The 24,800-nt window shown below is 36.2% G+C and overlaps 2 protein-coding genes across 2 annotated transcripts; one reads left to right on the top strand and one right to left on the bottom strand.

Annotated features, from left to right (window-relative positions):
* Nucleotides 1–470: 470 nt before the first annotated feature.
* Nucleotides 471–14,630, top strand: mmp23bb (matrix metallopeptidase 23bb). The gene is made up of 8 exons (XM_051870799.1): nucleotides 471–1,233; nucleotides 3,793–3,935; nucleotides 4,252–4,391; nucleotides 4,516–4,683; nucleotides 8,226–8,390; nucleotides 9,447–9,557; nucleotides 9,775–9,901; nucleotides 11,050–14,630. Exons 1-8 carry the CDS (start codon nucleotides 1,153–1,155, stop codon nucleotides 11,243–11,245), a joined length of 1,131 nt encoding a protein of 376 aa, XP_051726759.1. The 5' UTR covers nucleotides 471–1,152; the 3' UTR covers nucleotides 11,246–14,630.
* pcyt1ab (phosphate cytidylyltransferase 1A, choline b) lies at nucleotides 13,944–22,996 on the bottom strand. Its single transcript, XM_051870798.1, has 9 exons — nucleotides 22,769–22,996; nucleotides 20,195–20,301; nucleotides 19,997–20,093; nucleotides 19,805–19,921; nucleotides 19,442–19,593; nucleotides 17,040–17,118; nucleotides 16,792–16,934; nucleotides 16,504–16,692; nucleotides 13,944–15,172 (listed from the first exon to the last, which is right to left on the bottom strand). Exons 1-9 carry the CDS (start codon nucleotides 22,830–22,832, stop codon nucleotides 14,972–14,974), a joined length of 1,149 nt encoding a protein of 382 aa, XP_051726758.1. The 5' UTR covers nucleotides 22,833–22,996; the 3' UTR covers nucleotides 13,944–14,971.
* Between the last annotated feature and the right edge of the window lie 1,804 nt (nucleotides 22,997–24,800).

Here is a 24,800-nt window from a genome sequence, read left to right as displayed (position 1 = left end):
TGTATACAAGGCTAACTTTTGAATGCTGCGTCTTTTAGATGTCTACAAAAAGCTGTCTGGTGTATAATGAATGTGAAGCCAAACAGCACTGAACAGCCTGTACACTGACCCTGCAGGTCGAAGAAATAAATCCATCATAAACGACTGACTTCCTCTCAGAAAGACTGACTTCTCTCCATAGTGATGTGAGAGCTAAAGTAAAGCTCTGTGAAAAAACCCAGGCTGTTCCTGAACCCTCTGAAGGTCAACCAGACTAATGAGGTTAGGGCTAGAGACTGAGGGCCATTTGGCCATGAATGCCATGTGTTATGCCAAAATCTGCAATTCTACACAATGGATTTTTAATGAGCGCAGCTTAAGCATGCTTAATTTGTGGCCCTTTCAAAATGCTCCCTTGCATGTTGACTTGGAGTTCTAGCATGATACCAGTGAAAGTGCAAAAATGAGGACACTATCTTTTGGTGTTGAAAGTGAGGTAAGCTTTCCTACTTTCAGTCTTTCTAATGATTTATACCTCTTGCCAAATACTTTTTTTGCAGGCACACGAGGGGAAAAAAACTGTTGTGACTTACTAGGGGTGTGGAGCGGGAAAACGAATCCCAGTTACCATTTCTATAGGGAAAATCAAGAGCAATTCAGATTTTCATGTATTTTGTCTAGTCAAAAAGACATTTATTTTTGCCCTACAACTGAATTTTAGCTAACGTTAATCGGGAAAAATGTATGTTTTTTGCAAGACGAGAAGACAAGGCGCTAAGACAAATACATGTTTGCAGCATTTCGGATAATTATGTTATTGTGAGTGGATAAACAGAGACTACACATGCTTGAAGAGTAAAGGGAGGAGATGAGGAGATCAGATTGGAGCAGGGCGGCGCTTTATGCTCCTGCGGGATTCTTCCTGCGCCCTAGAGAGAGCGAAAGTTCAGAGCAAGAGGCAGAAGTGCACTAAATAAAGTCTAAACAGATTCAACTGAAACATTCGCGCGAATCTGTCCGGAGGCGCGCGGACACATCTGTCTTCAGCACGGGTGCGCGCGCGTCTGGATGCGGTTAGTTCTGTGGAAATACTTTCTTGCTCAAGAATTTATGGATGAAACACAAACCCAAAGTGCAAGGTAAAAAAGTGGAAGTTGTGTGTGCGATTTGAAGATGCGCTGGGTCTGCTCCTGCGCGCTGTTGCTGATGGTGCTGGATAACGCTGTGACCGTGCCTGCGTGGACAAAACACACGGTAAGAGCTCAATATCGTGTCAACTTGATATCATGATCTTTGCTTTTTGGTGTAGTCCCGGACCATTCAGCGTAAGTGTGACATCTGAAATGCCTGTATTTCATCAAAATGATTTTAAACAGCATTTTCTAATTATTTTGTCATTTTCATACATGCATTTTTATGCATGGAATATATTTACTTTTAAAAAATGCATTTGTGCCACAGAGCACTATTAAAGTGAACCACAGAGAAAATGATCTTGAAAGAAATGGTTATGCCTAAAAAATACACTTTCCTTTATGTTTGATATATATGGTGTAGGATTTACAAGCAATTTTCACTCAAAAAATTGCTTGCAAATTTCAAAAATAATTGTAAAGAACACATGAAATAGTATTTTCGTGCTCCAATGAAATGTTTTATTTACAATTATCTTTTTCTACAGTATGTTTGATCTAAAATCTTGATGTCACACTGAAACGTGCATTCACGTGCATTTTTTTTTTCTGGAGAGAGTTGTAAAATCTTTGCAAAGATCAAAAGGAGGAGGAAGAGAGAGAGGAGCAGTGTTGAAGGTCACGGGGGAGGGGGAGCGGGGCCTTCACATATGGGTGACAGATATTCCAAACCTTCGGCTGAATGGAGTTACTGACTACAGCTACTGATATGATGAGCAGGTAGAAGAGAACCAAAACACAGAACAGCTGAACATCTGAGCAGAATGAGGAAGCAGCTGTCATTAGCTCTCCTGATTTAGTTTATTATTTGTTTCTCCAAAAGTTCACATATCTGAGATTAGGTTATGGAAAAAAGTACTTAGCATACTTTTAAAAAGAGTACTTATTATGGAAATAATATAATAAGAATATACTTAAGTGGCAACTGAATGTGATGTTTTTGGACACTTAAAATTAGTGCAATTAGTTGAACTTGAACTGTTTTGACGCACTTAAGCAACAATTACTTCTATTGTCTTTATGGTTAAAGTATGTCAGTATGGTTAAGTGTAATATCGAATAACAAACTACAGTTAAATTATAATCAAGTACTTTAGTATGTTAGTCAACACCTCATAAAGTGTACTTATAAGCATGACAAAAGATTATTAAATACTCTGTACTTTAAAGTAAAACTTTTCATTTGACATTATTAGAAAGTGCACTTGTGTTAAGTGCACTTAAGTGGCCTTTTATTTAATTTCATTATATTATATGCAAATAGTTCAAAAAAACAGAATAGAGATTTAGTTAAAGTTAAACTTTTAGATAAAGTTTTAGTAAGTGTTATCAATGAGATTATGTGGTTTTTATGATCAATTAACACTTCTTTTGTCATTTTTTACAAGATGGACAAAATTTGTCACCAAAAAAGTCATTCGGTTTAACTAAAATTTTCGGTTTTACCGAATTACACTTTTGGTTATACCGAATGACGATATTTTCAAACAATGCTAACAGGCTGATATCTAGCTAGCTAGCAAAAGGACAGTCAAACATTTTATATTTAGTACAAGTTTTTAAAATTTTACAACATTTTCCATGTTTTATAGCGGTTGTACCAAATGACCTGATGCTTCGGGACATGCGTATGAGCAAGTGAAAACCTGAATTTTTCAAATAGTTAAGAGAGAGTTAGTTACTTTGCTTCACGACCATGTGGTCCTTTGCAGGTGTTTGAATGATGTCACATGATACTGACCGCATGATTTGATCCAAAATGGTCCCTTTATATTGGTTACACCGAATGACATCAATGAAATTCATTTTTCCGGACATTCTTTCTCATAACAAAGCATCGACTTCTACACATAATTTTAATACCATTTTGCACTATGTTGATATATGATGTTATAAAATCATGCCAGAATAAAACATATATACATTTATTACATTTTAATATATTTTAATCACAAATGAAATGGCTGTATTGGCCTATGGATGGTTAAACCGAATGACCTTTTTACACTTCAAAATCTTTAAAATACCTTTATATGTAGCAAAATATAATTAAAACCTTTTATATACTTCTAAGATTTGAAGTGCTCTACAAATGCACATTCAATACAATTAAGCACACTTCTTTTTAATAGGGATAAGCTTAACTATCTGAGCACCTGGATGGAGATCTAGCTTCCTGCAGCGTTTAACTTGAACACTCTTGGTGTGTTCAAGTCATGTCGGAAAGATGGTATTTACGAGCTGAACGCACATGAACGCCAAGTTTACACTGGCTTAATAAAATAATTAAAGCAAAACACTCCTGATGCACATTCTTTGTTCTTCATTTTCAAGAAGTAGAGTTAAAAAAACCTTGCTGTATTTTTGTGTAGTTAATTAAGAGAAGGTACGCTGCCATCTTGCTCCGTCTTGAACGCACCTGACATCGTAAACATGACTTCCCAACTCGTGAATACGACTTGAACGCACCATCTCACCTGAAGATTAATCAGGTTATAACAGGGTTGGTGCTCAAATCTCAAGAATCACCCCTAAAATATGATCAGAATTACTATATGTTAACAATGTACAAAATAAAACACACAATATATAAGCTTGCCTTTTTCTATCTTCCTCTCAGGTGGCCAGTATTCAGCTGCATAAGCCATGTGTGCAGGTACCGGCACCTGCGGACACGAGGTCTCATCGAGGTCCGGCCCGATCCAAGCGCTATGCCATCAACCCACTGGGATACAAGTGGGAGCATTTCAACGTCACTTACAAGTGAGAGAGACATACCAGGAAAATCAATAAAGACATTAATTTAGTATACTTTATAACTGACTTTCTGGTGGAAAGCCTTTCTATTAATGGCCATGATTGGTGAATGCTTAAAGTGTGAACAGACAGATGCAGGAGGTGGACAAAAAAAAGTAATCTGGGGTTCAGATGATGATGGATATTTTGGGAGCAGCAGATTGATTTCAGGAGTGTTGTGCTTTTGTAAATGTGCTTTCTGATTGATAGCAGACACAAAGACTCTTTGAAAGCGTGTCATTCGTTTTTGGCTGGAAGTAATTTACGTTTCTCTCGCTTAAAGGATCACGAAGTTCCCCAACACACTGAATAAAGATGATACCCGCAAAGCTATCAGCATCGCCTTCACGAAATGGAGCGATGTTTCTCCTCTGACTTTCACTGAAATCACCAACCCCAACAAAAGTGCTGACATCACTATAGGTAAATAAATCAGCAGGAAAAGAGCCAAAACATCAGGGATGTGCACTTTGGCAGGCTGACAGATTATTTTATGCAGTTTTTTAATCTCCCATTTTTGCATGAAACTCTCCTTTTTCTGAGACAGGGTTCTACACGTACAATCACACCGATTGTTGGTGGTCTCCGTTGCACCCGTGTTTTGACGGACTGAACGGTGAGCTGGCCCACGCCTTCCTTCCTCCACGTGGAGAGATCCACTTTGACAACCATGAATTCTGGATTCTGGGAAAGTCCCGCTTCAGCTGGAAACAAGGTGCTGATCTAATACATTTATTTATGAAAGTGGGTGGATGTGCTGTGCAGAATACAGATATCACTCTGCTCAATGATTATACGTTTTTAGAACTTAGAAATTTTGACAGATGGGTGGCTCTAATAATAATATTAGAAATAGAGTGAATATGCAAAAGTGTTGCTGGTGTAACTTGCTTACATTGACTCACTTTTGAGGTCCTTAAATTGTCTGACCTAAATCTGAATTTTGCACATTTTTAGTGTGAAAAGTCAGTTTCAGACAAAAGATTATGGAAATAGAAAGGACCAGGTGATTTTTGTGTAACACTTTATTTTCATGGCCCACTTTAGACATTGTACTGACTTTAAGTAACTTGTCAACTACATGTCAACTAACTCTCATTTAGACGGTGCCTCATTTAGTATACGCGCTTCTATGAATATGCAAATTAGCCCCGCCTCCACTCCCACCAGCTCAGAGTTCCACTCGTTGACGATCACTCAATAGGCTTGTTCGACTTGATGCAGCACCGTACAGACCGATCGGCAGCTGACTTGAAGCAGTACATGCCGGTAAGAAATTTTGTCCGACTTGAGACAGCGCTGACGCCATGTGACTGACGTATGGCTTCAAAGTACCGCAAGAGCGATTCGAGATAGCCGCCTGAGTTTCTCAAGAGGAGCTGCACGAGCTCTGATGACGACACAGCTGTTTCACGATTGGCCGGATTCACCGCATGACAACGATAACATGTGTTTCGTGTTTAATGTCATGCCTTCAGTTCAACTAATGCTCACAAACCTTTATTTTTATAACAGTTAAAGCTCTTTTCATGTAGTCGCGATGTTATATTGTGTCATGTTTATCAAAAATAATGCTGATTAAAAACTTAGACCCCACTACATTAGTTTTTATATAGTATATGCTTATATTGAACTTTATTCTTGTAAAAACAGAAGCTGTAAGCATAAAGTATTGAATGAAAATGTCTCTGAAACATCGGCGTATTAGTCAAATATTGCATTTACTTCAGCTGTGACAGAGTATGCTAACGCAGCGTGAGCGACACTACGAGAAGCAGAAAGTGTCCGACTTCACGTCTTCACGTTTTCAGCTCCTCCCCGCTCGATCGGTTACATCCAGCCGCAGCCGATGTCGAACACACCTTTTGACGTGATTGGTTACAAGGTAGTTTGTGATGTCAGAAACACCAGCAATTTCAAACCGTGTTTTTGAGACTGTCTTTGGTTTACTGCAGTTTTAAGGAGAAAATACTCAGCAATGGTGTTGACTTATGAATTTGCACATAGTTTGTGTTAAAGCATAATAAAAACACCACATAGACGTATAAACCACATTAAAAACTTGATTTTCACCACATGGGGACTTTAAGCAAACAGTCTACTAATACTCTAATGAGAGTTAGTTGACATGTAGTTGCAAAATTACTTATAGTTAGTAGAATGTCTAAAGTGGACCTTCGAAATAAAGTATTACTGATTTTTGTTTCTAGACCATATGGTTTGGTTTGAAATTTAATTCTAAAATGTACATAAAAATTTGGACTGTAGGTGGTGCTGGAGAGATTGAGATACTGAGGATTTCACAGAGCACTTTCAAAATGGCTGCCACAAACATTTGTCTAGCTTGAGAAGCCTTTTTTCATTAGTGAGTTCACTTTAGTGATGGGAGAAACTAAGCTTTTCAACTGAACCAGATGCTTCGCAAAATTATTCACTGCTGGTCAAAATGTTGTAAATGCACTGTAATCTTAGCCCAAATGTGTATAATGACATCTTTTACAAACCAACTGCAGATGTTTTCATGAAAGTGTAATCTATTAAACGTAATCTACAAATAAATAAATACCATTGAATATTAAGTTTTTGTAAAACGTGTGTTGTTGTGTCAATGTGTAGCAATTTTGTGTAGGCTTGGTAAACTAGGTAAATTATAATCAATTAAGTATCGTTCTCCTTTTTGTATTATACATGCAGAAGTATTAAAAATCATAAAATAAAAAGGTGACCCAAGATACAAAATAGGTGTGCATATTCAGAAAATGTATTTACAAAACGGCGCCACCTTTCAACCAACAACAACAACGACAAGCAACAACAAAAATTTATTTTGGTCCTTACAGTCAATTTTTCATAAGAAATAAAAATATATATAATAGCCGAAAAAGGTGTAGGCTGAAGCCACTGCTTATTATAACTACCCTTTATACATATATATCAAATGAACGTCACTTTTTTCCCTGGACTTGATTACTACAAGATAACACAAGACATTTTCCAACAATATACATAGATAATTTCAAAAATACACATTTCAAATAATAATACAATAGTTTAAATATTACATACACAAATATTTCATATTAAATTATATAATTATTTATCACCTTGTTTTTAAACATTTTCTTGAATTTACAAAGTGATATACACAATTTTAATTCCTTGTCACAATTATTCCATAAATTTACCCCTTTGACAGATATACTTCTATTTTTTATATTAGTTCTTGCCCTTATTTTGTTAAACATACATAATCCTCTTAATTTATACTGACTTTCTCTTATTGTGAATAGCCTCTGGAAACAATTTGGAAGTAAATTATTATATACCTTAAACATTACCTGTGCAGTATAAAAATCCACTAAATCAACTCATTTTAAAGCATGTAATTTATTAAACAATTTATTAGTTGGTTCATAATTGTCAGCGTTATTTATAATCCTTATAGCTCTTTTTTGTAACATATATATTGCATTTATATTAGTTTTATATGTATAACCCCACACCTCCACACAATAAATCATGTATGGAGCTATGAGCGAACAATACAAAACATATGAGTTTTCATTCAAAATATGTTTTGTTCTATTTAATATTGCAATTTATTTTGACATTTTACTTTTTGCATTATTTATATGTGGTTTACAACATAATTTATGATCTATTATAACACCTAAAAATTTATTTTCATATACTCTTTCAATTTCCTCATTGTTAATCCTAATTTTAGCTTTGTTATTACATTGTCTATTGCTAAATATTATGAACACTGTGCCTGATAAAGACCTGACTGTTCAAAACGTTGCAGTGTTTGTAAATAAATATGCTGTAATTTCACTGTGCAGACATCAATCTTTTTTCGAGATCAGTTAAAACCAACAGACAATCACTGATAGGTTCACCAGATCAATGTCAACTAGTGGCGAACCGTTGAATTTTGAAATGCTTTGAAACCAAGCCTTGTTTGCTTGAATCACGTGACTTGCGAAGTTTGATCGAAACTCTGAACCACTAACTCAAAACAAAAGATTTGTAAATGTTTCGAAGCTTCATGAAGCAGTGTTTCGAAAGCACCCATCACTAGTTCACTTTCAATTTTAAATGTTTAAACTCAAAAATCACATATAAGTAACATAAACGACTGAGGAGATATAGATGACTTGATAGTCATGTCCAAAACTGAGGAAACTGAAGAGAAACACTACATCCATTCGTCTTTCCCTTTACTCTTTGATTTGATGGCGTGTTGTCTCTGCACAGGTGTGTGGCTGAATGACCTGGTTCAGGTAGCTGCTCATGAAATCGGTCACGCTTTAGGCCTCTGGCATTCACAGGACCCTAATGCATTAATGCACCCCAATGCAACGTACACGGGTCAGCGGAACATCGCTCAGGATGATATCTGGGGCATCCAGCGCCTTTATGGTAAGCAATGAAATGGAAGTAGTGACAGATCTTTTCTTCTGTATTGTGATGTACATCAGGGTGTAATAGGTTAACGGAAAAAAATGTTGGGTGGGGACTTGGTTCTATACATCGGTTGTTGATTGGATGTTAAAATTAAGGGTGTGATGTCTGTCAGTCATGACACGGATTCAACATTTGAAACAGTTTATAATACGTACTTACAAATCATTTGCAAACAATTAGTTTAAAGCTAATTCATAGTTTATATATTGTAGTCTCTAGATTGTTAATATATTATTAGGCTATACAAATAGTGAGTTTTTCATTCATTGTCACTGTAATTAACCAAATTATTATTGTTTAATTAGCTCATATGTAAAGAGTTCGATAATGTTTTTTATACTTTGTTAACATCTTATTAACCGTAAATAGTTCCCACTTTAGATTGGGTCACAGAAGATCCGGAAATGTCATTAATTAAGTGCTGTAAACTAACCTTTATTGGATATTAATTGCATTAGTATTGTACATTAAGCATATATTAAGCATATATATATATATATACTGCCTGGCCAAAAAAAAAAAGTTGCTGTTTGGATTTTAATAGGCAAATACTTAAGAATCTATCAATGGATCATTATTAAAGTGATTATTATGTTTCTAGCATGTTTTATGTTTGGCAACGGTGATTTTAACCCTAACAGATGGAGTGTGTAGCTTTTCATTTCTTAAACAACCATGTAGGAAGATGAATCATATTCCAGGATGACAATGCCAATATTTATCAGGGTTAAAATTGTGAAAGAATGGTTCAGAGAACATGAAGAATCACCAGAGCTTAAATTCATTGAAAGTCTTTGGGATGTGCTGGAGGAGACTTTACAGAGTGCTCACCTCTTGCATTGTCAATACAAGATCTTGACCAAAAACTGATGCACCTCCTGATGGAAATAACATCACAAAATTTATTTCCATCAGGAGGTGCATGAATTTCATTTAAAAAATATTCACGTTGAACATGTTCACATATCTCTGGAGTTTTGGAGCTTATGCTTGTTTCTATCATCTGTTCAGGATGCTTAGACAAGAAGCGTGTGTGTGATCCTTGGTCCCGGTTGGGTTTCTGTGAGAGGAGACGGAGCTTCATGAAGAAAAACTGCCCGCAGCGATGCGACCTGTGCTACGGTGAGACGCTCAAAACATCCTCCTCCAACATCTCCTGCAGCGCTAACTTCCCATCCAAATCCTTCCACTCACACACAATATTCTTCTTTATGCAGGTGGACAGACTTTGTCAGCTACTTTAGATAAACCAAAGAATAATATAAAGTAGATGGTAGTGAATATTATGGAGAAACACACTCGTACAGATAACTCTTTAAAGTGCTTGTTTACTCCTCAGAGCCTCCGGATGCCGTATCTACCCCGACCCCTCCTCCTGAAAATGTGAAGATCAAAATTGTGCCTCGTGGAAAAGTTGTGGGCTTCCGCTGTGGGACAAAAAATACCAGAGTGCCTCCAAAAGTCAGGTAGAGTATCCTTAACCCTATAAGCCTACTGGATCATATCTGATAAAGTTCTACAGCCTCTAAATGATCAACATGATCAAAACTTTGCTGAAAAACCTGTTGCACACAATCTACTACATGCCTCCTGTCGTCTAATATATGTATGTATCAAACATGATCCATCAGGGTTTTGAGGAACGTTTATTTGTTCATCTCTCAATCATCATAGTATTGCATTGTATTGGACAATAAAAACTACAGAGCTTTGATCATAAATCTAAGCACTTAAATATCATCTTACTAAGACATACTGTATTAGTGTCGCAATTGCATGTTATAAAGTCAGAATAGTGAGAAAAACAATTGCGAGTTACAATGTCAGAATTGCGAGATATAAAGTCAGAATTGCGAGAAAAAAGTCAGAATTGCGAGACATAAGCTCACAATTGTGAGATATAACGTCGCAATTGCGAGTTATAAAGTCATAATTGCGAGATAGTTGCAATTCTGACTTTTTCTCGCAATTGCGAGATAACACAATTGCGAGTTAAAAAGTCAGTATTGCGAGAAAAAAGTCAGAATCTGACTTTATAACGCAATTGCGACTTTATATCTCACAATTCTGACTTTATAACTCGCAATTGCTAGTTTAAATCTCACAATTCTGAGAAAAAAGTCAGAATTTTGAGATAAAACGTGACAAATACTTTTTTTTTTATTTAGTGGTGGAAACAAGCTTCCATACCATATTCTCACTATATTATATTGTATGGGGTATAAAATATATGGGCCTGATGTATTAAATGTTATTAAATTAAATGATATTCAACACAAAAAAATGTTGTTGTTGTTGTTGTTTTTTTTAGAGTTTGTCTAAAGGTTGAAGAAACTCTTCCATTTCATAAAAATAGGATTTATTTGACTATTATGTCATGTCATGCTTTACAAGGTTAACTCCTAATGTACAGATCAAGGGATACATTGAGAAGAAAGCTGTTATATCATTTTCTTTTTATTATTTAAGTGTTTTTTTCCTTCTTACAATGTCAGTACTAAAACAGTCGTTTTGTTTTCACCATTCTTGTGCAAATGTAGTCTTATGTTGATACATTTATCTGGAATGCATCATATTTAGTTTCAGTCAGTTTCTCTCTTTCGTCTTTCGGCAGCTGGTATAAGGATGGTGAGCAGTTGCTGACATCCATTCCTGGCTATATTGTAATTAAAGATCGGGACCTGCGGCTCGTGGCCAACGAATTCAATGAAGGCACGTACACCTGCCGCATCCATCGGCGCGGTAACGTGGTCTCTGCCAACTCCTGGGCCATCCGGCTGAAGCCAGAGCAGTCCTCCAACAACAGCTGATGGAGTGACTGAAGCTCGACACATTGACACTTGCTCTACCTCCAGGGCTCAAGACCACTCAGACCTGCTCTCCTCCGCTGCAGCGCACACATCGCTGTTTGGCGGTCAGAGTCGTAATGGACGACCTGCACAAGCAGTGGATCCTGACCTTCGTAACTCTGAGGTCCCGTATTGTCCAAGACAATATTTGGAAGGACCACCAAATGGATTTCCTGTTGTACTTCTGCTGCACAACGACAAAGGTGCTTGCTTTTTTTTTATTAACATAAATGCCACTTCTGAGGTATAATAAATAGTTTCATAGATGCTTAAAATTTGCCATTATAAACATTGTAGATCAATTGAGGGCAAAACAAATTCAAAAACATCTCAATTTTGTTTGCAAGGGTACAATTTCATTCTCTACAGTGAAAAAAGATCAGTAGTGCATGTGAAGTCCCTGATTTTTAGTGGTTTTAAGGGCTGTTCACACCAAGGACTATAACAATGTTTTAATAATCTTTCTAATTCTATGAGATTATGAAATTCCACACCACAGCGATAACGACACAAGTCAAACTCGAGTCAAGTCCAATGTATTTGTATAGCACTTTTCACAAATACACATTGTTTCAAAGCAGCTTTACAGAAAATCATGATGTTAATGTTTATAATATCTTAATTTCTTCATGCCTTGTATTCGCATTCAGCAGATTCCCAGCTAACAGGGAATGTTCTCAGAACTTTGGCTAATGTTCTGGCAAGGTTCTCTCAAAGATATGAACAAACATTATTCCAGTAACATTAACGTTCAGAGTTATCTAGTCTTTAGAGGGGACCTATAATGCCCCTTTTACAAGATGTAATATAAGTCTCTTATAATATATAAGCTTCAGCTCAAAATACTCCACAGATCATTTATTATAGCTTGTCAAATTTGCCCCTATTTGGGTGTGAGCAAAAAAACCATTTTTGTGTGTGTCCCTTTAAATGCAAATGAGCTGCTGTTCCCGGCCCCCTTTCAAGAAGAGGGCGGAGCTTTAACAGCTCACGCATCGGTTGCTCAACAACAACAAAGCTGGAGAATCTCACTCAGACAAAATGAGGATTGTCAGTAACGTGTTCAGCCTTACATTGTTCAAACCGGAGTCGACACTGATGGAGAGACTCAGGAAGAAGTTTTAGAATGCAACTGGACATTTCTGAACAGTGTTGAATTGACCCTCATTTGTGAAGCAGTCCGGTGTAAAATGACGGCATGGCAACAACACTCTACTACAACAACTACATCCTCTTCTCTAAAGCATCCCAACATGGCCTCGCCCCCTTTGTTGTGTGTTCTCAGGGGTGGGGTTTATGTAAATTTTATGGTTAGTGATGTCAGAAGCTCGTTGTAGTCCCTACCAGCCATTTGTTGTAGTCCTTAAACAGCGAATTCTTTAAAAGAAAATATCTCCCTTTGCATTGAACTTTGAGCGTCATAACTTTGCAGATGTTGTTTATGCTCAAACAGCAACATTACACACTAACTAAAGTAAAAAACTGAAATCATAATCAAGGACCTCCGTAATAACGTTATAAAAAAACATTAGCACAAAACATTTATACATCATTCATTTTTTTTTTTCCTTAAATGTTTTACTTGGCTGTTTATTCAACATTTTGTAAATGTAACTACTTGTTTCAGAATGTTTAGAGAACATTCAAAAGTAGCATTTCCATAATGTTTGCGTTATGATAAAATAACGCAAACATTCAGATAACCAAGAAAAAAACATTTTAAAAACAGGACGTTTTGAATGTTCAGAACATTCAGAAATAACGTTTTCATAACTTAATGGGAACGTTAGTAAAATGATTTTAGATTTTTTTTTTTTTTTACATTTTGCAATGATACAAGCAATCAAGCAGGTGAGATTTGTTATATACTCTATATCGTAAGTGTACTGTGTGTATGTGGATAAAGTTAGAGATACTAAAATCATTTATAACTTTACACAAAGGTACAATATAATTGGAATCATTCAGGTTTTTTTTTTCTAGCTGATGAATGATAAAAACTTTGACAGCCAATCAGAATCCACCTGACTTTAAAGAGCTGGAGCATTTAAAGCGGCAGATGACAAAACTGCACAGCACTTACAATAAACAGAATGTTGGTGTGGATGCCAATATAGTTATCGTTCTTGGTGTGAATGGGCCTTTAACCTTTTATTTGTTGATTATTTTATTATTATTATTTCGTTTATTTCATTTAAATGAAAGTTGTGTTGCGGCCCTTGTTGAAGTTCACTCACGGCCTCTATGAAGTCCTTCAGTTGAGAAGCACTTCGAGGCAGATGTGGATCTGTGAATGGAAGATCCTACTATGTCACAGACTCATAAAATTGTGAAGGGCATGTCATCTACAGTAGGAAGTATGGCCTTGTTTACATGCGCTGCATGATTCCTACTGTACACACAGGGCGACTGACGTGATGCAGCTGCTAGAACTAGTGATAGAATTTGGAAAGCATAAATGTAATTTGAACTATCATGTGTCTGTAACTGATGTTGACTGTATCTGATGTTATGTCCATTTAACTATTCAGAAATGACAGGTTAGTGTTAGTTTTTTTTAATCATCTTTTTCTAAAAGCTTATATTGTTGGACATTAAAGGTTCATAGTGTGTGTCTTTTAGTCCTTGTGAATGAGTAACACACCACAAGACAAATGTATTCTTCTTTCAACATGGTTTAGTGATTCACTGGCATTATTGTTCACAGTTCTTTTGATTCCCAATGATCATCTAAAACAAATCAAATCTTAATCATGTTCCTGACAACAGCCATCTTTTTGCTGGCAAACATGTACAGTAATCCTACTGTCGTCTTCCTGTCCTATGCAAACTTGTAAACAAACAGGTCCTCGTAGCCTTTCGCATTAACACTGTTCCTTCACTGGGCTTGGGTAATGTAAACATTCAGCAGGCAAATCCTTTCCAAAAAGGCTGGGACCCGTGCCACAGAATAGCACAGGGTTTAAATGGAGGTGCCAGACGGCATCACTGCCAGGCCTCAAAATTATTACTTCACATCAGAGTCTGAGAGAGAAGTTCATATGAGGAGAAACAGCTAATGAACTTCAGCAGAAACATAAAAAAATCAGAAACACAAATTGATGTTCTAAACGTACAAGTGAAAAGTAAAAGTAGACTTTGAGACTAAATACAGTGAGAAATAACCATACAGAGACGACTGATCCCGGGATCCCTCCCTCATCCCGGAATTAGTCTCAAATTTGGCCCCTGTTTCCAGTATGAAAAGATCTAGACAATGAAGGCAGGTGAGGGTGAGTTTTATGCACAACCGAGAATGAGATTATGTGCAAACAGACCAAAAAAAAGAAAAAAAGAAAAGAGAGAAGCACTAAAATGCATAATTATTCAAGGTCCAGGCTGAATACAAAATGTATCCAAGGAATAGGCCAACAATATGAAGCCTTTTGGTTTAGTGGTGTGTGGCAAATCTCTGAAGCGAGAGGGAGACGTGGGATCAAAACCTTTAGAAAGTACGGGTGGAATAATTTGGTCACTATTGTGCATTTCGTGAACGCCGGTTCAATGCATTTTCCTTATTCAAATAAATCTTAAGCTAGTCCATCCTTCATTTATATTCTTGGCTGTTCACAATGGCTTTAAGAAAGCATATAAAACACAAACGATGTGGGAAAACTCCAACAGCTGCTTTCTAGAAACAGATGCATCCTAGTCCTCCTCATCTTTGTCTGCGCCGCTGTGATGATGATGATGATGATGAGGAGGCGAGAAGAATGGTGAAGAGGTGAAGAAGGGAAGACGGAAGGTGGGGGACGGAGAGCGCTCCTCGCGTACGGGACTGCTGCTGGGGCTTTGTCTGGGACTGATGGCCTGTAACATCCGTCCTCTTCCCTCCTTCAACATGTGCTTCTGTTAGACACATAATACATGATATTAGAGAATTTTATCTGTGGACAGGAACATATTTTAAGAAACAAGTGAAATGAAAATGTACTCGTATTTGTTAAAAAGCTTTTCTCCACTATAGCGCTTAAATTTAATTTACGTATGTTCAAAAATGGTGTGTGACGTTGCTGCAGATAAGACGTCAATGACTCCAAATGTCATTAGTTTTTGTGGATTATCAGTAGATGACAACTCAAATTTGGGCTTTTGTATGACTTGAGAAGACTTGTGGACCACGTTTTTTTTTTTTTTTGTCCTGTTTGGAGTAGTAAACAGTGCATCATAGGGCTGCAAGATGAATCGAATTAAAATTGAAATCCCGATATGGCTTAGTGTGATTATCAAAATTTTATTTATTTGAATAAATATAAGAGGCGTTGTGTTTCAGAGTGAAGCGCAGCACTGTCATCTTTTTTGGTTCAACCTTAATGTTATGAAGTGATGAGAATATTTTCTGTGCACGAAAACAAAAACAAAATAATGTCTTAAGAGAAGAAATTGTTGAATAAAGTTGTTATTTTGTTTTTGTTTTGTGCACAAAAAGTATTCTCGTCATTTCATAACATTAAAGTTGAACCAATGTAGTCACATGGACTATTTTATCACCTATTTTACCTTTCTGTACCTCAAAAGGTGCAATGACATTGCTGCCTGTGGTTCAGAAACCCTCGGATTTCATTAAAAATATCTTAATTTGTGTTCTGAAAACGAACGAAGGTCTTTGAACGGGTGTGGAACGACATGAGGGTGAGTAATTAATGACAGAAATTTTAATTTTTGGGTGAACTAACCATTAAAAGGGATAGTTCACCCAAAATGTTGATGTAACCAAACAGTTGATGGACGCCATTAACTTCCATAGTATGGAAAAACATACTATGGAAGTCAATGGGGTCCATCAACTGTTTGGTTACAGACATTTATCAAAATATCTTCTTTTGTCTTCAGGAGAAGAAAGAAATTTATACAGGTTTGGAACAGCTTGAGGATGAGAAAATTAGTACAGATTTTTCATTTTTGCCTAAACTATTGCTTTACGACAGGGATTCTCAACTCTGGCCCTCGAGGTCCACTTTCCTACAGAGTTTTGCCCCAACTTTGAACAAAATCACCCATCTGTGACTTTCTAGTACTCCTGAAGACCTTGATTAGCTTGTTCAGGTGTGTTTGATTAGGGTTGGAGCTGATCTCTGCAGGAAAGTGGACCTCGAGGGCCAGAGCTGAGAACTCATGCTTTACATACTAAAACAACAATCTCTGAGATGTATGGAATAGCTGCACATGTCCATACTCACCAGCGCCCCATCAGGCCCGAACATCTGCAGGAAGTTGCCGATGAACTCGCGTGACTTCTCCTCCCATTTCTGAATGAGGTCGATACCCTTTTCCTCCACCTTCTGCACAAACTCTTTACTCTTTTCCTCCACATCTCGGACCTTCTGCTTCACCTTATCGACGTGTTCCTGAAGGTGGTACTTCTTCTCCTGGGAAAAAAGAGAAACAGAGTCAAGTTGCTTTCAAAAGAACTATTTCCTTTCAATGGCTTTAATAAAAGATGTCAGTGTGTAGTCAAGCACACGCACATTGATGAAGCTGACGTTCAGTTCTTTCGCAGTGTAGCCTCTCTGGAGGTTGCGGCGCACATAAACGTCATAGTCACGTACGATTCGTGTGATTATGTCGGATGTGGAGATGCCTTCTGTTCTCTGAGTCGGTGCGAACATACCTTAAAAAAGAGAATTTCAGGAACAAATCTGGTGATTCTGTTGACAAATAAAAACTGATTTATTGTCTACCTTAACTGTATTATGCAGAAGTTTTTGATATCTACCTGCGTCCTTTATATGTTTGTAAACATCATCACTTCCTGCTGAGATGTATGGAATGTCGTCATGGGCGACAAAGTCTATCTAGGGAGAACATGTCATCATGTCAGTGTTTATTAAGACTATGGCTGCATCTGAAATCGCATACTTCCCTAGTATATAGTAGGTGAACAACAGTATTATTTCCAAATTCACAGTAAATAGTAGGCAAAAAGTACCCAGATGACCTACTACTTCTTTCGTCAAGATTCTGAAGTGTGCATGTGATGGACACTTTACTATCCCATGAGGCCACGGGAGAGGATTTGTAAATGGCAGTGAAGTGACACAACTGACGCTGGTAGGTCACGTGAAAAGGGCAACATGGCGAATGTAGTATGTCCGGATTACATTCATACTAAACACACTCTACAAACATGCTTTTTTAGCAGTCGTGAAGTAATTACTTATTCAAAATAAGTACCTACTCAAGAGAGTATGCGATTTTGGACGCAGCCAATCTCTTTCCCACTGAGTTGGACAGTAATACTGAACCACATTCAGGTCAAAATCTGAAATCAGTTCAAAAAATATTTATCTTAATGATTGCTAACGCTTTATTTTACAATGCCGTAGTTACGACATATACTTACTATGGTAATAACAGTAAATTATGCATAATTACAGGTAACTAACCCTAAACCAAACCCTAACCCTAACTGTAACTCTATAGTAAGTACATGTAGTTAATTAATAGTACTCAGTACTTATTTGAGTAATTACAATGTAACTACGGCACTGTAAAATGAAGTGTAACCTAATGATTTATTGTACTTTTGTTGTAAATTATTTTTTAATGTTAAAGCATAAGCTAACACTATTTTACACTGTCCATGTTACACGATACATGTACTTACTATGCATAATTACAAGCGACTAACCCTAAACCAAACCTAACTCTACCCCATAGTAAGTAAATGTAGTTAATTAATACTACTCATTTCGGTAACACTTTATTTTACAGTGTCACTGTTACATATGTTACATGTAGTTACTATAGTAATAACTATAAATTATGTATAATTAAATGCAACTAACCCTAAACCAAATAGTAAGTACATGTAGTTACTTGATATTACTCTGTACTTACATGATTAGTTACAGTGTAACAGAGACTCCTTAAAATAAAGTGTAACCCACATTTGTTATTTGTGTAATCACACTGTAACAAGGACACATTCAAATAAAGTTTAACCAAGAATAAAAGTTCACCCAAACATGAAAATTCTGTCATTATTTACTCGCTCTCGTGTTGTTCCAAACTTATATTATTTTTTCCTGTGAAACTCGAAAGGATTCAAATGGGTCGTATGGATACTTTTATCGGAGCATAACAGGTAACACTTTACAATAAGGTTCATTAGTTATCAACGTTAGTTAACATGAACTAATAATGAACTGCACTTATACAGCATTTATTAATCTTAGTTAGTTAATTTCAACATTTACTAAAACATTATTAAAATCAAGAGTTGTATTTGTTAACATTAGTTAATGCGCTGTGAAGTAACATGAACAAACCATGAACAACTGGATTTTTATTAACTAACACATCAGAACTTTTTTGATATTGTAATTGTTTCCTGCTAGGTCTCTTCTGGGAAGCCATGAACAAGTGTCTATATGGTTTTTACCTGATCTTGGATCAGTTCTATACATTGGTAGACATTTTTAAAGAAACATTTGTATAGTAGAATGAAGAGTTTTAGTTAATAGTCTCTTATTGGCCTGATTAACCAAGCTCTCCATAAAACAAACAAAAAAAGCCCTACAATTTAACAAAATAACCCACATTTTACAGACACTTCATATTTAATGGTATTATGACTTGCTAATTGCATTAAATAGATTACATTTTCAATAAAACATTTGCAATTAGTTTGTAAAGGTGTATTTATGCATGTCTTGGTTGAGTTTTTGTTGCATTTACACCGTTCTGACCAGCAGGTGTCACCAGCGTGTGGTGTTTAGATCGTTTTGAACAGTGAATCATTTTGTGAAGAAACTGGTCCAGTTAATTCAAACTTTCTCCCCTCACTACTTAACAGACGTGTTCCCTGTGAGTTGTTTTTGGATGGAAAATAACTGCAGAAAGATTCTTCACATGGTTGAGAAGGACATGAAGGTGAGTAAATAAACTATCCCTTTAACCACAACATGTTAACAGTTACACACCTCACAATGTCACGTGGTAACCTTCGGAAATTCATATTTGGAAGACGCTTTTCCCCCAAAACATTCAAGCTATATGTTTGATCAATTCATGCATTCCCTGGGAATCAAACCCATGACCTTGGCATTGCTAGCGCCATGCTTTACTGATTGAGCTACAGGAAAGGAAATGTGTCATTGCCATCTGGATACTCACTCTGTGCTCGGCCAGAAATTCAGGAGTCAGCGTCCATGGAGCATTGCGGACCACCTCATCGACATACCGACAGTGACTCACAGCGTCGTAACGTTCATCCTCGTTCATGACAGTGAAACCCTTAAATTTATGCGTCAAATCGTCGCTGCACACTGAAAGACAAACACATTACTGTAACACTTTACTCATTATTAGTTAATGCAATATATAATGTTAACTAATGAAAACTTATTATAAAGTGTTACTTTTGTAATTCTGTTTGGTGACACTAGTGGCACATAAATGAAACGAAGAGCTGATTTCCTGGTTGAATCACACTGCAGGGATGCACGTGACAAAAGACGGCCCTTTGTTGAAACTCACCGCCCACAATGAGATGTGTGTTGGGGAAAAGGCACTTGGCCTGCATTAAAGCACGAGCATGTCCGGAATGGAACATATCAAAGATCCCATCAGCATAGACGCGCACTGGACGGTCCTCTGAAAAGGAGGATTGAAGAAGAGAGAGGTCATACAGAGAATGTGTCAGTGTGGGTAAAACTGCTATTTACGCACCTGGAGTGCCATGACGGGCTTCTTCCATGCTAACACGAACGTATGGTGTTTTTGCAGCCACCAGCTCATCAGAGAACGGTGCAGGTTCACTCATCCCCTGAAACATACACACACACCTCAAGACGAGTGTATGATTTGCACAGGAAGTTATGTCATCGCACTCGAGTGCTGACTGACAGCGACCTTCCCAACACTCACCAAAGTTCTCCGTGGAATTTTCCGGAAACACTCTGCCTCCCTGATCTCGCCATTCGACTCCTCTCTCTTCCTCTTCCTGCCGAGGCCTGAACTGTGCGCATCCATCCCTGCATAGAAATTTTTTTTATCTTTTATTTTATATTAGTGTTCTGAAATCATACAGACAAATTCAAGTATTTACTGAAAATCTTCCCAGCTACTTTTGATTTGTTTTAATTAACTGGTAAAAATCGTAATGCTTTAGCGGCACATTTCATCTGGAAACAGCAGTAATTTACATTTTTTTCCCACGAGACGAGAAATATCCGTAAAGTGTGAATTAAATAAAAAAGGTGAATATATACATGCACATACATTAATAATCAGTTGAATTTAACATGTTAAAGGGTTAGTTCACCCAAAAATTTAAATTCTGTCATTTATTGCTCACGATCATGTCTTTCTACACCCGTAAGTGGTTCATCTTCAGAACACAAATTAAGATATTTTTGATAAAATCTGATGGCTCAGTGAGGCCTGCATTGACAGCAAGATAATTAACACTTTCAGATGCCCAGAAAGATACTAAAAACATTTAAAACAGTTCATGTGACTACAGTGGTTCAATCTTAATGTTATGAAGTGACGAGAATACTTTTTGTGCGCCAAAAAAACAAAATAGCGACTTTATTCAATAATATCTAGTGATGGGCGATTTCAAAACACTGCTTCATGAAGCTTGGAAGCTTTACGAATCTTTTGTTTCAAATCAGTGGTTTGGAGCATGTATCAAACTGCCAAAGTCACGTGAACTTTTGAAATTTCAAAACACTTATGCCATAACAAAGCCTTGTTTACTGAAATCATGTGATTTTGGGCTCCGAACCACTGATTCGAAACAAAAGATTCGTAAAGCTTCGAAGCTTCATGAAGCAGTGTTTTGAAATCGCCCTTCACTAGATATTGTTGAATAAAGTCACTATTTTGTATTTTTGGCGCACAAAAAGTATTCTTGTCGCTTCATAACATTAAGGTTGAACCACTGAAGTCACATGAACTGTTTTAAATATAACGTTAGTAGCTTTCTGGGCATTGAAAAAGGAAATGATCTTGCTGGCGATGCAGGTCTCATTGAGCCATCAGATTTCATCAAAAATATCTTAATTTGTGTTCCGAAGATGAACAAAGATGTGAAACAACATGAGGGTGAGTAATTAATGACAGAATTTTCAGTTTTGGGTGAACTAACACTTTAAAATTGTGTTGTAAATATAGTGTGCAAAAGAAAGCCACTTTTTGTCATTAATATATATTACAAGTATTTATCAAGATAATAAATGTTTCATTTTAATCAATAGAAATAATAAATATGCTCATTTACATTACCAAAGTGTTTATTTTAGGGCTGGGTTTTGACAGATATCACACATCAAATCAATTTTAAATCAAAAGCTCTTGATTACATTTGATTCCGATTTAAATTTAAATTTATATTAATTCATTTCGATATAAATCAGGTAAAGTAGAATTTTAGATGTAAACTAAAGCTGTAATCTATACGGGGAATCCTGTCAGTTGGTACATTTCTTAAAACAGTTAAGTGTCCTATTTCAGTTTCAATTTATTTTTATATATAATAATCACTCAAATGAAAACTGATTTGTATACAAACATTTTAAATTGCACATAATAGTTTATTAGATCAACTTTTAATGATGTAATTATGTGTCTATGCCAATTCATTTTTGAAATATAAACAGTGAAGTTTATAACTGGAGGAACAAGTTATATTTTCTGTAGTAATCGACAGTACAGTATGTTACAGATGCTGTCAAATGATTTAACCAGGAATGTTCCTTTAATGATGGGTCAGTAGATACACATGGACAGTAAAGTGCTCGCCACGCTGACCCAGATCATCTCAACATGATGATGATGATGATGATGTAGGACAGTGAGGGATGAGGCACTAGAGCGGAAAACAATCAATGTTTTCATTCCCCCTTTCTTCCTTCTAAATTGCTTTATTGTTCACTTAAATGTCGTCAATATGTTCAGCTATAAACCTCAGGCATGAGTCCAGGGTTCCCATACCTCTGACCAATCCATTGTTCAGACAATTGTGAACCATGACTGTACTTTTTTTTTTAAATGAAGATTTTTAAAAATCATTTAAAAGTAACTGGACTCAAAAATAGAGCAAATGTATAGTCACTGTAGACATTTCCACGACTTTCTAGAGATGTTTATTTCTATTTTAAAATCTCCTGGACCTCAAATCTCTTTCACTGTCTCTTTAAAGTACTATGTTCAACTAAACATAAAATAATTACTTTATTTTGATTAAAAAAAAAACAAAACAACAACAACATAAACGTTAAATAAAAAACGCAGCAGAGGCAACAAACTAACATAAGTATATTAAAACAGTGTTACTGGACAGAAGTATCAGTATCTTAACCGTATGAAAAGGACTTTTTCCTCAATGCAGAAGAGAGCAAACACAACTAACAATATCACATATATTTAAAATCTTTGTTTAAGTAAGAAAGAGCATATTATTTTAAAATATGATAAGAGATGTAAAGTACTAACCTCGATTCGGAAGCTGGTTTCCTCCTTCTACGCTCCTTTCCTCAGTATCATGGGTTGAAGACATCACTTGGCTTATGAACAACCCATTTCTGTTTGAAAGACTTTATAGAGATGATTCTCCATATGCTGCTGATATGACAGCTCTGCCTTCTCACTGCATTAACATCATCATCACTGCTCTGTAACAACACGCACACTTCCGCTCATAAGTCACACTTCCGCTTTGAAATCACGACATCTAGAGGTCACTTACTGCAACAACCGCTAATAAAACTACAAAATGCAGAGTCAGACCGATAATAAAATACAGCTGCGCAGGGCAACAACTCACTGCGTGATGGAGCCGACAGAATGCAGCTAGAATGCCTCTAAAATTCAAGATCAGGGCAAAAATTTGTGTTTTTTTTATCATATGATATAGTTAAGCAATATCACACGAGTAACGAAAAATCACACGAGTGCTGTTTTTGTCCCGATTCAGTTCAGTCAGTTCAAATGTGATATTGATTATACATCAGTTCAATAAATAATAAGTTAATATTGTGACATATTTCGCACGCAATATTGTCTGTTTTTGCTCAATATTGCCAAAGAAAATATTACCTATAAAGCCAGAGCAGAACTGTTGTGCGTCTTCGAGCAACACAGAGCTGAATGAACGCGCGTTTTGAGCGAATCAATCGGGTGAACCAACGATTCAATGGCCCATTCATAAAGAGAGCCATTTACTTCATTCCGTTTGAACGAATCGAATGAATGAATGACTCAATGACTTACACATTTAGATATTTACCGCCACCTACTGGAAGTTTTAGTTTCTTATTTAGAGTATAATTTCGTTTTTTAAAAAAAATAATAATAATTTAATATTTTTTGGGATAGTTTGCCCAAAAACGAAAATTCCGTTCATTTACATTTACTCACCCTCATGTCATTTCAAACCTGTATGACTTTCTTCCTTTTGCAGAATATAAAAAGATATTTTTAAGAATCTTTGTAAAACTGTTTTTGTCTGTAAATATATTTAAATATAGGCTACCAATTCAAATGCAGCTTCTGAAAACAATCATGGCCGTTGTAGCGTAAAAGTTCATGTGTAATAAATTCTATGTTTAACCAAATAAAATATTTCTTTTTAAAGCTACTTTTTGTAATGTCTATCTGATGCTTTTCATATTTTAACACAATAATGACTTTAAATGATCTTTTGGGGTAATTTCTCAGCCAAATTTGATGTGCGATTAATTTGTGATTGATTTAATTAATCAATCGGAACATCATGCAATTAATTAGATTAAAAAAATTAATCAGTTGACAGCCTTAAATATAATATAATATAATATGCAACCTGCAAGTCTGCAACCCTTTTAGCCATGACTTATTCATGATACAGAACTAGCCTCGAATACCTTATTGCTTTTATAAACGGTTACCACACAATACAAATATTAAAGCCAAAAATATGTATCAAAGCAACATTCATGAAGTAAACTTTCACTAAAAGCCTTCCTTCCGCCAGAAAAAAATAGTCCCTGACCATGAATAGCAACAGAAGTTACATTATTACGCCATTAGATGGCGGCAAACACTGTCTTTATGAGTGTGTCAGTCAGTAGCGAAGACTTTTACATTGAAAAGACTGAATTGTTGTGAACACGGAACAAGACGCAACTGACAAATGCTTTGACTAGCGGCGTCAGTCACGGGAAAACCCCTTAACTGTTAAAAGGTCAAGATAATACATCGGACATTTAAACTGATTTTCAGAATCAAGGACAGGAACTAACCGTTTTATAAAAAGTTATAAATATGGATATTTTTCTTGCAAAAACCAATCGCTTTGCTTCAGAAGGCCTTTATTAAACCCCTGGAGTCATATGGATTACTTTTATGATGGATGGATGTGCTTTTTTCGGCTTCAAAATCTTGGTTACTATTCACTCCCATTATAAAGCTTTTTTTTTTTTTATATAACTCTGATTGTGTTTGGCTGAAAGAATAAAGTCATATACACCTAGGATGGCTTGAGGTG

Source organism: Ctenopharyngodon idella, chromosome 18 (assembly GCF_019924925.1).
Source record: "Ctenopharyngodon idella isolate HZGC_01 chromosome 18, HZGC01, whole genome shotgun sequence".
Taxonomy (NCBI): domain Eukaryota; kingdom Metazoa; phylum Chordata; class Actinopteri; order Cypriniformes; family Xenocyprididae; genus Ctenopharyngodon; species Ctenopharyngodon idella.
The sequence above is the reverse complement of the archived record's forward strand: the minus strand, read 5'-3'. Positions and strand labels throughout refer to the sequence as shown.